This window comes from Chiroxiphia lanceolata, chromosome 13, assembly GCF_009829145.1.
Source record: "Chiroxiphia lanceolata isolate bChiLan1 chromosome 13, bChiLan1.pri, whole genome shotgun sequence".
NCBI lineage: Eukaryota > Metazoa > Chordata > Aves > Passeriformes > Pipridae > Chiroxiphia > Chiroxiphia lanceolata.
Genome location: NC_045649.1, coordinates 2,483,164 through 2,496,838, shown reverse-complemented (window position 1 = coordinate 2,496,838; position 13,675 = coordinate 2,483,164). Strand labels below are relative to the sequence as shown.

Genomic DNA, 13,675 nt, shown 5'->3' with positions numbered 1-13,675 from the left:
GCTCCATATTCCCTTCCTGTGCCATTCCATTGATCCCCAGGAGCAAAGCAGTGAGAGGTTTAAGACACTGTACAAGATCAATATAAAGAAAGTCTTAAGCAGATTTGTTAAGTGAACAAGTTGCTGAGGTACTTTGTGGAGCTGCTAGTGAGGCATTTCAAAACTCTTAGGGTTTGCAGTGGCTGCTGTTGTGTGAAGCTGAGCAGTTGAAACAAAACAAAGGAAAGTGCTTGACTCTTTCCTTAATTTTATTTTTTATTAAGCAATTGTGGCTGGAAAAAAGACCTCCAGAAGTCTCAACCGCTCTGTGACTATGATTCAGTGCTCAGCTGGGAGCAGAACATGAACTGTGCTTAATAAAAAAAGATACTGTGTGATTTCCATGGACACATCCATGGTTCTGACCATGGCTGTGTTTGTAGGCACTGGCTTGTGATGAAAGCAGCAGAGCACTGTGTTTGGTCAATCCCAAATTCTTAGTTTGTGGTAGCATGGCCTGCCTTTTTTTTTTTTTTCCCCTTTTGAACCTTTACTACCTCGATTCCAGTTTATTTGTTCCTCCTCGTTCTTTTCCTAAGGTTCAAATGTGGGAATTGTCCCGGATGTGGTTGCTGCTGATGCTCCCCTGGGAACATGCCTTGACAGGGAATTAACACCAGTCAGTGATGGGCTGTGGGACAAGCAAAGTGCTTCCCGAGCCCCCCAAAGATGTGCAGCTGGACCTGGTTAAAAAAGTTGAACCCTACACAGGCCACAGTGACATATACAAGCACTTCATCAGGGATGACTGCGGGGCTGTCATCAAGGCTGGCTCCCCCTCGCCTCCTCACCACGCCAACCCGTATCCCGGGAATGCCCTGCCCGCCCACCAGCCCGAGCCCCGCAAGAACAAAGTGGCCAAATACCGCGCCAAGTTCGACCCCAGAGTGACGGCCAAGTACGACATCAAGGCCCTGATCGGGAGGGGCAGCTTCAGCCGCGTGGTGCGGGTGGAGCACAAGGCCACCAAGCAGCCCTACGCCATCAAGATGATCGAGACCAAGTACCGGGAGGGCAGGGAGGTGTGCGAGTCGGAGCTCAGCGTCCTGCGCAGGGTCCGGCACACCAACATCATCCAGCTCATCGAGGTGTTCGAGACCCAGGACCGCGTGTACATGGTCATGGAGCTGGCGACGGGCGGGGAGCTCTTCGACAGGATCATCGCCAAGGGCTCCTTCACCGAGAGGGACGCCACGCGCGTGCTGCAGATGGTGCTGGATGGCGTCAGGTACCTGCACACGCTGGGCATCACCCACCGGGACCTCAAGCCGGAGAACCTGCTGTACTACCACCCGGGCACGGACTCCAAAATCATGATCACGGACTTCGGGCTGGCGAGCGCTCGGAAGAAGGGGGACGACTGCCTGATGAAAACCACGTGCGGCACCCCGGAGTACATCGCCCCCGAGATCCTGGTCAGGAAGCCCTACACGAACTCCGTGGACATGTGGGCGCTGGGTGTGATCTCGTACATCCTGCTCAGCGGGACGATGCCCTTCGAGGACGACAACCGCACCCGCCTGTACCGGCAGATCCTGAAGGGAAAGTACAGCTACTCAGGCGAGGTGAGTGTGCTGAGGGGAAGTCAGGAAGCTCTCCCTAGGTTGGGTCTTCGTGATGGCAAGAAGCCGTTTGTCACGTGCAGGCTGGTGACGTTACCCGGCTTAACAAAATCTGTGATTCTGGCTTTTAAAATCCTTCCCCGTTTTCTGTCTGCTTTCCCAAACTGCTCCCAGTGCAGCACAGTGAACTCCTTTAAAAAGCTGAGTGTTAAGAAAGAGGAGACTCTTCATGCAGAACAGAACTGGGATGCTTGTGGGTGTCTGGCTGGGGGAACGTTGGCTGTGGTAAGCTGCTGTTTGAGGCTTTGCTGTAGAAACTTGTGCCAGGGTGTTTGAAATGTGGCATGTACATACCCAGTCTGACTTCTGGTGCAAATCCAAGTGGAGTATGAAAAATAGCTTTGCTGAAAGGCAGGGTTCTGGCAGGCAAGGGGCTCCTGGTTCCTCAATCTGGAGACATGAGCATTTCAGAAATGGATCTGCGTTGTCTTCTTGACAGTGAGCTTGGTGTGTGATAAATTGAAGGGTTGAAGGACAGTTTTTGTAGATAACCATGCAAAGAGGACCCTTAGGAGATAATTTTTAGGCAGAAGATGGGTGCCCCTGCCCTCCCAGAGTCCCATCACTCCGGAGAACTTCCTTCTGATCATGGTGGGAGAGCTCAGTGACCAGCCAGCTCCTTCACCAGCACCATTACCAAGTGTAGCATAACCTCACTAGGAATCACACCTATAGAAAGTGGGGGGATCCAAATTTGCAAGTTGTCTTTCTGTTTATATCCCTGACTGTATTAAAAATACTAAAAAATTAAGCTTTTATAACTTCTTTCTTTAATAAGTAGGAGAGTGTTGTTTAGATTCCTGAACACCATGACTTTGAGGTGAATCCCACTGGGAGAGTGTTAATGAGAGGCTAAATTTATGATTCTGAAGTGACAATAAAGTAACTGTCAAAACCCCAGAATAAATTAATGATCCTGTATTTTTAAGTGTGACAGGTATGTTGGCATTTTAATGATGGATGGAAGGAATCCAGCACGTTAAGTTTTTAAACATATTAAGCTGCTTAAGGATTGTGTTTAAAAAAAAAAAAAAAAAATCAGTCACTCTCCAAAGGGTTATCAAAGGTGTCAGTAAGTCTTTTGTACTTTAAAGCTGTCAGGCCAGCTTGTGTTAATAGCTGGAATATCCAAGTTAAATGAAACTGAGGAATACTGGCATTTGCTTAGGAGGCCACCAAGGAGAGCCCAGATTTGACACCTTTGTGGATCTTGTTAATTCTTTCCATGAGTGCTCCTCGAAGTCCCTGGTACTCAGTGGAGACACAAGTGTGAGGGGTCATAAACCCCCAAATTTGGCAGCTTTTGGACTAATTGTATTACTTCCTTCAGAAACTGCTGTACTTGATTAGTTTCTTGCCCAAAGTATCCTATCAGCTGCTTCCTTGAACTCCCAGTTTCAGCTGACTTTGGCAGCCTTTGCTTGTTTTGTTAATTTGCTGTGTTAATAGGCTTTGTTAACCAGCTGTGGAGTTTAAGCATGCAGTGGGGTTATCCTGATGCAGAAAGAGATGAATGACCAGCTGCACCATGTGACATCTGTGGGTCACACTGAACAGCAAAGTCCTGGTCACCTTGTAACCAGTGGTAGTAGATCTGCCAGATCTCTGTAGAGAGTGGCCCTCTGTGACCCCAAGAGGTTTCCTGAGCTGGTTTGGGGATGTCATGGTGTCTGCATACTTTGGTGTATTCCCTGTAATGTCTCCACTCCTCAGTGCATGAGCTTGTGTGTAGTGACACTGAATGTTATGACTCACTCAACTTTGTCAGTCGCTATTTTTACTTTTTTGCAGGTTTTTTAATTAAGTTTAGCATGTTACCTAACACAGGTTCTGCCTGTTCCTGTGAAATGGGGTAATCCTGGAGTCTTAGAATCTCAGAAGCAAGAGGTGGGATACTCATGTGACACCCAGTAAAATGGTGCTGATGATACTGAGTTGTTGAAGTTAAAAACAAATCTGAGGAAGCAGAGAGGGATCACAAAATAAATTGTCTGATGTTCAGTGTGGACAAACTTGAGCTGGTCCCATGGGAAGATGGGCAGTTTGAATTTTCTGTAAATGATGGTGGGCCCTGAAGGTGCTTCTTGCTCTTCAGAAGAAACAATTTGAGGTTAAATACTTCTACGTATCATCTTGATACTTATGATCAAAAGCTAGTTGATACTAGGAGTGAGTGTTGCTGTTGCTGGTGTCCTTGCTGTGCCATGCCCTTGAATATGAAGTGCAGTTCTGCATCCTCTGGATAAAAACACAGAACTGAAAAGCGTGTGTAGAAGGGCAGTGTGAATAACCAAAGGTATGGGCTGGCTTACATTTGAAGAATGAGTGAACAGACAGGGGCCCTTCCTTCAAAAAAAATCAATGTTTGAGGGGGGTCTCTGACCAAACAGTGCAGCTGTAGGCAGTCTGGAGAGAGGGAATTGAGAGCAACGGTTTTGAAGGTTCCCTGGTGTAATTTACATTGTTGTCCACTGGTCCTTGTGCCAGGAGGGACTTATTTTGAGAAATGTTGTGGATTCATTGCAGCTGGGGCCACTGGGTGCTCGTAGGTTGTACGTGAAGGCAGCACGTGTGCCACAGAGAAAGCGTTAGACTGTGTGTTTTGGAAGTGCCAGTGCACAAGCCTGAGGCATTTTACTTGTTATCCCACTACAAATTACACACTTTAGGGGGGTATTACGGATACTGTGTGTGATATGAGTGGTTGTTTTGGAAAGCTGTCAGCGTTTTACTGCTTGGAAAGCAAATATGTGTCAGCCAGCAGCCCGTGTCTGCTGCTGGGATGCTTTCTGTTCCTCCAGAGCCAGGGAAAATGGATGCTTTAATTTACCAGTATAATTAAGCCCATGCCCCTAAATTGCAGACGTAGCCAGGTATTGGCAGGAGATGCAGTAAAAAGGCTGCTCGTTTTGTGAATAAATTCTAGGAGAAAACAAAGTGAGCCAGAGATTTAGAGGTGTCTGGTGTGTTTCCCACAACCTTGCCAGTGTTCTTAAAAGCCACCTCCTGGGCTTTTAAATGCTTCAGAATTTCTGGTGTTCACAGAAAATTGCCCTTTTTTTTTTGTGTGTGTGTGTGTTACACAGGAAGAAGTGGGAAGATGTCAGAAATGAGGCTGTTGATAAGTTTGTCGGACTAATGGTAATTACAGTCCTGGTTTCTTTGGAGCAGGAGTGGGCAGAATACTTGAGTGCATTGCAGAAAGTGTCTGTCTTGGATAGATGCAGAAGCAGAGGTTTCATGGGAGCCACTGCTTTTGTTGTCTGTAGTCTGAGGATGTGAAATGGAAGAGGAAATGTTAAAAGAAGCCTGTGAACTACGGTGCCCAGAGCTGACAGCTTGAGTTCCAGGGGGGAAGGAGGAAGGTGTCTTCAGACTGCACCAGGTCAGGCAGCAGCAGTGCCCTAGGTTTGCAGAGTCTCAGTGCTGAGTCCTGCTTTTTGAAAGGTCTGGCCTCAAAACCTGGTCAGAGAGGACAAAGCTGTATTGAGAGAGGAATAAAAGCCAAGATGCATGCTGACCTGAGAAGTAGCTCCATGTTCTTGGAAAAACAAGTCATCTCACATCCAGCTAATGTAATTGCTTTCTGCCTGGGACCCTCTTACCCCGGGCTCCTGTTCCTGGAGTGTGAGGTCTGTTTGAAGAGGCCATTAGCAGATCAATAGGAGAGGTCTCCCACAATAGGTTATTCAGGTACTGCTGACATCACTGCACTGATTATCTCTTGTATCTTCTTCTGTATTTTTTGAACTCCTTGGAGTAATGGCTAGGGTGAGGAATGAAGGAAAGCTGGCTTTGTAACTTAGTATGCTTTCTTTTTTCTGAGCATCCCTGAGTAAGGGTTGGGTGGGCTAATGACACTGCATTGGATGTAGCCTGCTGCAAAGTTATTATCTTTCACTTGTTTTGTTAGAACTTACTGAAAAGAAAGTTTGGCAATATTTTAATTGAAATCTTGGGGATAAAACTAATTTCTGGGGGTCTCTTTGTAACTTAAAAAGGTTGATTGAGGAATAAAGCTGGAATAACATTCATAGTTTCCTTTGAAAGTGCAGAAATGAACATCAGACCATCATTATCCTGCTAGGATAGGGTTGCTCTACTTCTATTTCAAAGCTTCTCCTTCTGTTGAATACCAGTACTGTTATGCTGCTTTACACACCTGGGAAAATTACCTGAAGAAGTAGAAGGTAATACATGTTATGGTTAAATTGGGAAGCTGAGCTAGGGTGTATGAATTGTTCTGGTTTTGCTATCTGATCTGGGCAAATCATCTCCCCTCATGGTCTGTTTTCCTATTTATAGAACAGAGTCAGCTTTTTTGTGGTGTGTTCACAGTGGGTGAGGTTGGTGTGGGCTGCTGTGGGAACATCTCTTAATCAAACACCCTGAAAAGCTTGTTCTAAATAATGGTGCTAGTGGGTGCATTGGTAAATGGGGTGTAAGGAGAGACATGTTTGATACACAAAGGAAGTTGGGCAGTGCAAGTCTGGAGGAGCTCTGCAAGGGACTGAGCAGCCATGCAGAGAGAACAGCTGGCCTGGCTTCCTGCAGTAGTGTTCCAGTGCCTACCACTGAACTTAAAACTGCAGGAAGATTTAGGCACAAAGGGACCTCAGGAAGTCTCTGGACCAAACCCCTGTTCCGAGAAGGGCTGAACTTCAAGCTAGATGAGGTTGCTTAGCACCTTATTCACTCCAGCTGCCATGAGGTTGGAGATGTCACCACCTCTCTGGGCTCTGTCCTGGGGCAGCCCAGGTCTTGTGGGAACTGTGATTTCTCTTTACATCCAGATAGAATTTGCCCAGTTGCAGCTGGACAGTCACCACTTGCCTTTTCACTGGGCACCTCTGAGACATCTGGTGGGGTGTCCTCCTCCCTAAGTGCCCTGACAGTGCTGGCAGATGCAGTTAGAGCCGTTTCTCCAGCTAGCTGAGGTCCTTCTGGATGGTATTCCTGCCCTCCTGCGTATCAGCAGCTCCTCCAAAGCTTTGTCAAAAGCAGCCAAGAAACACATACTAAAAACTTTAATGGTAAAGAGAGATTTTCAGCTCAAATGCCCTGAGAGCAGAGCCAAAGGAGGGGCCTGACGTGCAGATTGTATGTGCACTGCATTTCTTCTTTTCTCTCCTTGAACATTCAGAACCTTAATGATTTTCCACACTAGCTTGGAGTTGAAAGCACCAGGTTAAATGCAGGTATTGAGTAAACTCTGCAGGTCCTCCATGGATAGGTGCAGGCTGGAAGAACACCCTTGGATACAGTAAAACCAAGTTACTCTAGATGAGTAGCTGAGTGGAATGGTGTTCCCACAATAAATAACTCGACCTATGTAGGTAAAGAAGCAAAACACTTTCTCCCCAAGCAGGGGAGAAGCAGGAAACATGGAGTGCATTAACAAACAAACTGTGCATGTGCTACCTGACAGACAGCAAGATAAAAATAAAGCCATTTCGAGGCAGCTGATGCATGTTTACAGGATGAGTCCTTACCCAAGTACGTGGGCACGTCTGCAGAGCATTTTCAAAGTATTCTTGTAATTGTCCTTGCTGTGGAGGACTTTTAATCCCTCAAATCCCTTGTGACACATAATGGAGACAGGTGACAGGCTTGTCAAATTTTAATATTAATTTCCTGCATTTATTCAACTTTTTGAGAGAGAATGGGGTGGAACTTGAGCCCAGACTGCTTCTGACTCAGTTGGGAGCTGGTTGCTGAATCCCTCGTCCTGCTCCAAAGGGACTGATCAGTCATTGTATTATAATAACTGTGGTTGGATTTCCTATCAAATGACAAACTTATTCTAAAAAAGGCACAAGCAGTAAAAAGAAACTGCAATTATTCTTGGTAACCTCCTTCCCCTAAAAGTTGCAGATGGAAATGTAAAGTGGCAACTCAACTTTCTATCTTGTATACTTGTATTTTAGTGGAGAAGCTGATTTCCTGTAGGAGAGGGGAAAAATTATACTTGCATATCACAGAAAATCTCTCCATAATCCTTATTGCTTTGCAGGAGAGTTCAGTCAGTGCAGGACAAGTATTCTGAAATTTTGGATGTGGCTTTTTAAAGAGCAGTAGGTTTTGCATTGATGCTATGACAGGTCTGGCTGGCTGCCAGTCCTGGAATGACTCCTGTGTACTTGCACTTTGGGTCACTTAAAATTAATTACATATGACTGTGTAATTAAACAAAACCACAGTCTTTTGTTATTTTGATGATAAAAGTATAACCACTTTATAAAAAATACCAGTTTGGAAAAAAATCAAGTGTTCCATAGCATATGAGCTTTATTTTCTATTTTATACTCTGTTTACCCCAGAAATGTGTCCAGGTTTTTTCCTGCAGTACATACTTACACAAAACTTGGTAATATATAAGAGGTTATCTGCTAATTAAATTGGTTATAGGGAAGAAACTGCCCTGAATGAGGGAAGACTCTGCTCTGGTTATCTTCTCCTAGTACATCTCCTGTTTGAGATGGGCTGTAAGGCAGCCTGGCTTCTCCAAGTTTGGGCTGGAGTATGTCTTTGGGAAAACACTCAAAGCAGATTTAAAATATTGCCAGTAACAGAGAATCACCACTGGCCTCTAATGCTCCCTTGGTCTTGTATTTTTTTTTTTAATACAGGAGATAAAGTCATGTGTGTACAAGAGACCAGGAGAGCTGGTAGGTGCCTCCCATTTATGGAAGATTTACCTTTGCACGGTGTCCTCTGCTGCCCTTTGCTCTAAGAGGAACTCACTGCAAAGCCACCTTATTCTTCTGGAAGTTCTCCATGGGGTCAGTGCCTGGGAGGGTCTGGATGCAGCAGGATCCCTCACTCAAGGAGACCCTGACTGGCCACACTGGCTCATGGTGTTGCCCTCCCTGGCTGTGCCAGATGGTCTTTAGACCCGTTAGATGTTTTTGCCAGACAAAGTCGTCACCTTGGCCTCTGATCTCTGTGCCAGAAGAGAGGAGAGACTTCAAACCATCAGGGTGGCCAATTTTCCAGTCTTCCCCCTGGAGTTCTCCATGTCTCAAGCTGTTGACTGTAGTATAACGAGGAAAACAGGGACAGGGCAGCTGAAGGCAAGGTTTTAAACCACATCTGCAGTACTTGTTTGCATGAGCATACAAGTCTCTGGGACCATATTTTAGCCTTCTTGGGGAAAGAAAGAGCTTTTTACATACAGCAACTGCTGTTTTTTCCCTGTGAGCCACATTAGGTGGTAGAAGCATTTTACAGTAGTCCTGTTGTTAGACCAATGCAGGCATTTTTATTTTATTTTTTTCTAAAAATCAGAGCTGGGTTTGTTTGGTTTTTCCCCCCCCCCCATGTAGGGAAGAATTGTTGGGGTTTTTTTTAATATAAATTGCTGAGGCCTTTGCCTGGAGGAAAAAAAAAAAGTAAGAAAACATCCATTTACAGAGGAATGTGCTTTTGCGTTTCCTACGGCTGTGAGAAAGCGGCGGCGATTTTTAAGTAGCACAACAAGAGTGTTGGCGGAGCTGCAGCCGGGGCTCTGCTGAAAAGGGCACTGTGCTCTGCTTTGAAGAGCTCAGGCACTCGAACAGGATGAAAGCTCCTCTCGGAGCCGGGCAGGGAACAGGGAGACCAGCCCAGTAAATGCACTTCTCTTGGCTTCTGCTCTCCCTCTGCTTTTAACGCGGCGGCTCGGCGGGTGTGAGGGTGCAGGTGGGTTTGTGTTGCTCCATCGCCGGGAGCTGAAGTGTTTGTCCAGATCTCTCCCGCTGCAGGATTGTCTTTGGAAACCCAATAACTACAGTGAGAAACCTGGAAAATCGTCCTGCTTCCCGCGGGTGTCAGTGACCGTGCTCCCGCAAAACTTCAGCGTGTTGTGTTGGTAAACACTTGGTGTGCACGTAAAGAAACACCTTTTCCCGGTGAAAGGGCTTTGAAACCAGTGTATGCATTTAAAAATCAATTCCCCTTCGCTTTGGCTGCTTTCTGAGGTACTTTTTGAAGGTTGTTTCCTCCGGTGGAATTGGTGTGTCAGAAGGACCTTTTCCAGTTACTCCTTTTGCCTTTTTGCTGTTTACTTCAGGTTATGTTGCAGTGAGGATAACCCCAAATCCTAGGGCAGGATAAGCAAGGGGAAGCAAGGAGAGGGGGGGATCTTTCTCTTCATACATCTGTCAGTTCTGTACCACTGCAGTCTGCAACACTCAACGTTAGCAGTTTATATTTCACAGAACTGTGCATGTCATAAGGGCAGGGTGGAAACTCTGCTGAGCCTCAAAGCCCCTGGAAACAAAGAAAGCAGGAAAGGAATCTCCATGGAGAAGAGGAATGTGGGTTTTTTCCCCAGTAATTTCCTTCACAGCCCTTTTTCCTTAGGACTGCTGTCCATACCAGTAGCACCTGCAGGGTGAGGGGCAGCAGCTGAGCATTTTGGTTAAGGTTTTTGGGTGAATGACTGGGTTTGGGGAAGTGGTGCACAGTGTATGGCACATAATATAAGGATGGAAGGCAGGAGCCATATCTGAGGGAAAGGGACATGTAATAGTGCTGGGATTTGACATATATTTTCATTTCTTCATCTGTGGGCCCTATAAAATCCTGTTAGTGGTGGAATAGTATTTCTGCAGAATTATGGATGTAGGGATAAAGGGACATTGGGAGGGTAGAAAAAGAATATTAAGCTCCCTCTATACAGAACACACATTATTAACAGAAAGGATTTGAGCTATCAGCTACCATTGGTGCCTTTGACTCCTTTACATTTCCCTAAAAATAGCCTAGGCCATTTCCTCTTTTCCCTGTGGCTGGTTTAATCCTAGAGGCACAGGGAGCACTGACAGGCACCTGTAGAACATTTTTAAAGTGAGCTTTCAAGTGGGTGCTGTCAAAGTGTTGCACTCTGGAAAAAAAATACGGCATCTTCCTAACTCCCCCCTGAGCCCCCAGACTGAGGCTTTGAGGTTTTGCAGAGCTGGCACCTGGCTGTGGTTCCAGCTGCTGTCCCTGCTGCAGGTTGAAAGCCAGTTTTATTTAATCAAAGCTGAGCTCTGCAGAGAAGGGCTGTGAACATGCACCTTGTTGCAAATCACTCTGTGGCCTGCAGTTGACCCTGCCTTAGAGTGAGGCTGCTGGACGTGATATGTTTGGAACAATGTGGTGTTGAAAGATGTCTCAGATTTCCTCTGACCGGAATTTGGGACCTCCCGAGCAGTTGCAGTGTGCCCCTGCCCTGGGATGCAATGAGGGAGGAGTTAACCAGCACATGTGGCATAGGTAGGAAGTCAAGGTTTTGATTTCAGATAGTCCAAATCTCATTTCAGCTGCAAAAGCTGTTTTGGGGGAATTCTGTTGGTGCTGAGCTGGAAGGCTCAGAAGGTGCTCCCTAAGCCCAGAAGTTTTCTTGGCAGTCTCTTTACCTAAACCCTGAAATCCCTAAACCTTACAAGATTGCAGTTGAGGCATCGAGGCTGCAGGCACAGGGAACTGGGTTTGCTGTTTGGAGCTGGAAGGGGTGGCTCAAACCAGCAGTGGTGCATCCAAGTTCTCTGGTTTGGAGCACAAGCTGCTGCTTCTCTCTCCGCTCTCACCACCCTCCTGCTTCGCCCTCCTGCTGCCCCGAGTGAGTGACAAGGTAGAAATCCCAGGCATGCTTTCCAATACCTCTGTTATTTTAAATGGATGTTGTTATGGATTTTCCTGAAAGCTGAGCTTTCGCTAATACACTGGATTAGTGCTGATTGGTGGCATGGGAGCCATGTGCACAAGTGGAGGAGAGGCAGAACGTTCTGGTGGTGGCTGTTAAGAGATAACCTGCTGTTCGTGCAGGGGACACCTGAGGGCTGGTGTGGACCTGTGCCTGGCTGTGTGTCTGTAGCTTGTGAACTTCCATCAGCACGATACACCCTACACATCCAATGCAACAGCACTTCAGGCACTTCGAGTGATTAACCAAAGAGTTTCATTTTGTGCCTCACAAAAGGTAGAACTGAGCTTTCTGGTTAAAGTATTTGTGTGCTTCCTACCTTTGCCTGTGTCTGAGGAGTAATTTCTAAGGGATTTTTTCACAGTCTGATCACTTTGAGAATGATTATGTAGCTCAAATGTGAGAAAGGTTTCTTGTTACAGCTAGAATGACTCAAGGGACTTTATATACTGTTATATCAGCTGCTGATAGGAGTGCCTGGGTTACGGTTTTTTGCCTCTTTACACTTAATCCTTTATATTTTTTTTCACTTGCTTTTAACTTTACAGGTTTCAGGGATTCTTGGTGACATTCTAAGCCACTGTTTTGCTCCAGAGACTGATATTGCAAAATTAAGGAAAACTAGCTTGAGCCTTGGATGAGAATGTAAAATAATTTCGTGGCAAACTCCTCTTCCAAAGTTCAAAGGAGTTCCCGTACCTCGAACGTTTGGCACAGGGGCTTGGCAAGGATGGATCTGGTATTGGAGGGACCTTTAGCTGTTTCATGGACATGTTTCCTGGTCTCTGAAAACTCCCTGTTTGGAAATGTGCTGTAGCCTGGCTTTGGGAACCTTCTGTGTGTGCTGAGGGTGTGCCAGGCACATGGAGCTCCTGAACAGTCAGTGTGGGTAAATCTAATGAGCAAGTGGGATCTTAAGATTTGTTCTTAACAAACAGAATTACCCAAGTGAATTACCCAAGTCTGCTGGCAAAGGAGAGGCAGGGTTTGAAGCCTTCCTCATCTTCTGGAAGCAGGGGGCCTTCTCCTCTCCCTGGCTTTGGGCAAGCAGCATTACCTCACATGCCCTCTGCATGAGCTGATGTCTTCTGTGTCGAGAGGTGAGAAGTTCTGTGGGAGAAGGGTTGGCACCAGGAAAGCTGTGCTGCTCCACTTACTGTTACAGATAATTTTGTCCTCATTTGCCCTTCATACCGAGCAAAACTTCTGTTACCTAGAAGTGAGGAAAATAATGTTCTCCAGTCATCCTGGGGACAGAAGCCAGCAGGCAGGTTTTGCTGTGTGGAGCTTTCAAAATCTGCCACAGGGAGAGTGTGGGGACCAAATCTTGTGTTTCCCCAACCCCGTTGTGTTAAAATTGTCATTTACTTGCTGGTGGCTCATCAGTAAAATAGAACACGTAGTGATGGTGGCTCTCTAGAAATTGCCAAGGGTCCAGAGGTATTTCAGGGTTTATTGACAAACCCTGGTGAGGGGAGCAGAGGTTTTTTTTCATTATATTTGCAGATGACATTGAGGAAAGGTTGCAAAGTGCATTGAGTTCTAGGTAGCCCTAACAAATTTGAGCAGTTCAATAGCAGGTGTATTTTTTAAAAAAAAAATAAGAGCAAGTTAGTACACAAAAACAGGTGAAGAGCAGAAGATTAGGAAGTGTTGGCTTCTCAGAAAAGGATCTATCTATGAATCACAAACTGTTATGTGAGGGCAGTATCGTACTTGTGGGAAAAGATGAACATACTGAGGTGTATGAGCAGGAAAACAGCGTGTGGTGTGATCCTGCTGCGTTTAGGGGCTGGTTCTGCATGCCAAGCTGAAGCTCTTGACACTTCTGGGCAGCAGACTCCAAAAACACCACGGGCCAAGTGGAGAGACTTGACAGAAGATCAACGAAAACAATCGTGAGGCGAAAAAACCACAGTCTCCGGAAGCCTGAAACATTTTTGGCTGTTTGGCCTGGAGAACGTGTTGTCATAGCAGTTTGCAAATATGCAAAAGGCTGCTTCAAAGGGGAAAAGGAATAATCTCTTTCCCAGATTATGTCAAACCAGAGCCTGAAATGGCACTTAGAAAGATTCACTCTGGACCTTTTACAACACCAGTGTCTCCTGCTCCTAAAAAATGTGTACCCAGAGGGTTGCTGAAGCTGTCTTGCAGAACAAGTGAGGCAGTCATCTGTCAGGAGTGATGCATCTGCAGTGGATCCTTTGGGGACCCTGGGATGGATTGCATGATCCCTGGATGTCTGTTGCAGCCCTGTTTTCACCCTGATTTCCCAAGGAAGCAGAGTTTGTGGAACTGTGCTGTCTGTCTTTCAGTTTTCCAGAATTAACTGTTTAAATTCTAA

General features: G+C 46.0%; 1 protein-coding gene across 5 annotated transcripts in view; it reads left to right on the top strand.

Moving 5' to 3' along the window:
- The window catches only part of PSKH1 (protein serine kinase H1), a 50,950-nt gene that overhangs the window by 2,462 nt on the left and 34,813 nt on the right, over positions 1 to 13,675 (top strand). For 4 of the 5 annotated variants that reach the window (XM_032700851.1, XM_032700850.1, XM_032700853.1 and 1 more), the window contains exon 3: positions 579 to 1,604. In XM_032700851.1, coding sequence (XP_032556742.1) covers positions 666 to 1,604 — 939 coding nt within the window. In that variant the 5' untranslated portion in view covers positions 579 to 665. Of the gene's footprint in view, positions 1 to 578; positions 1,605 to 8,290; positions 8,330 to 9,074; positions 9,117 to 13,675 lie in introns of those variants that run through there. The other variant, XM_032700854.1, reaches the window with a different exon arrangement.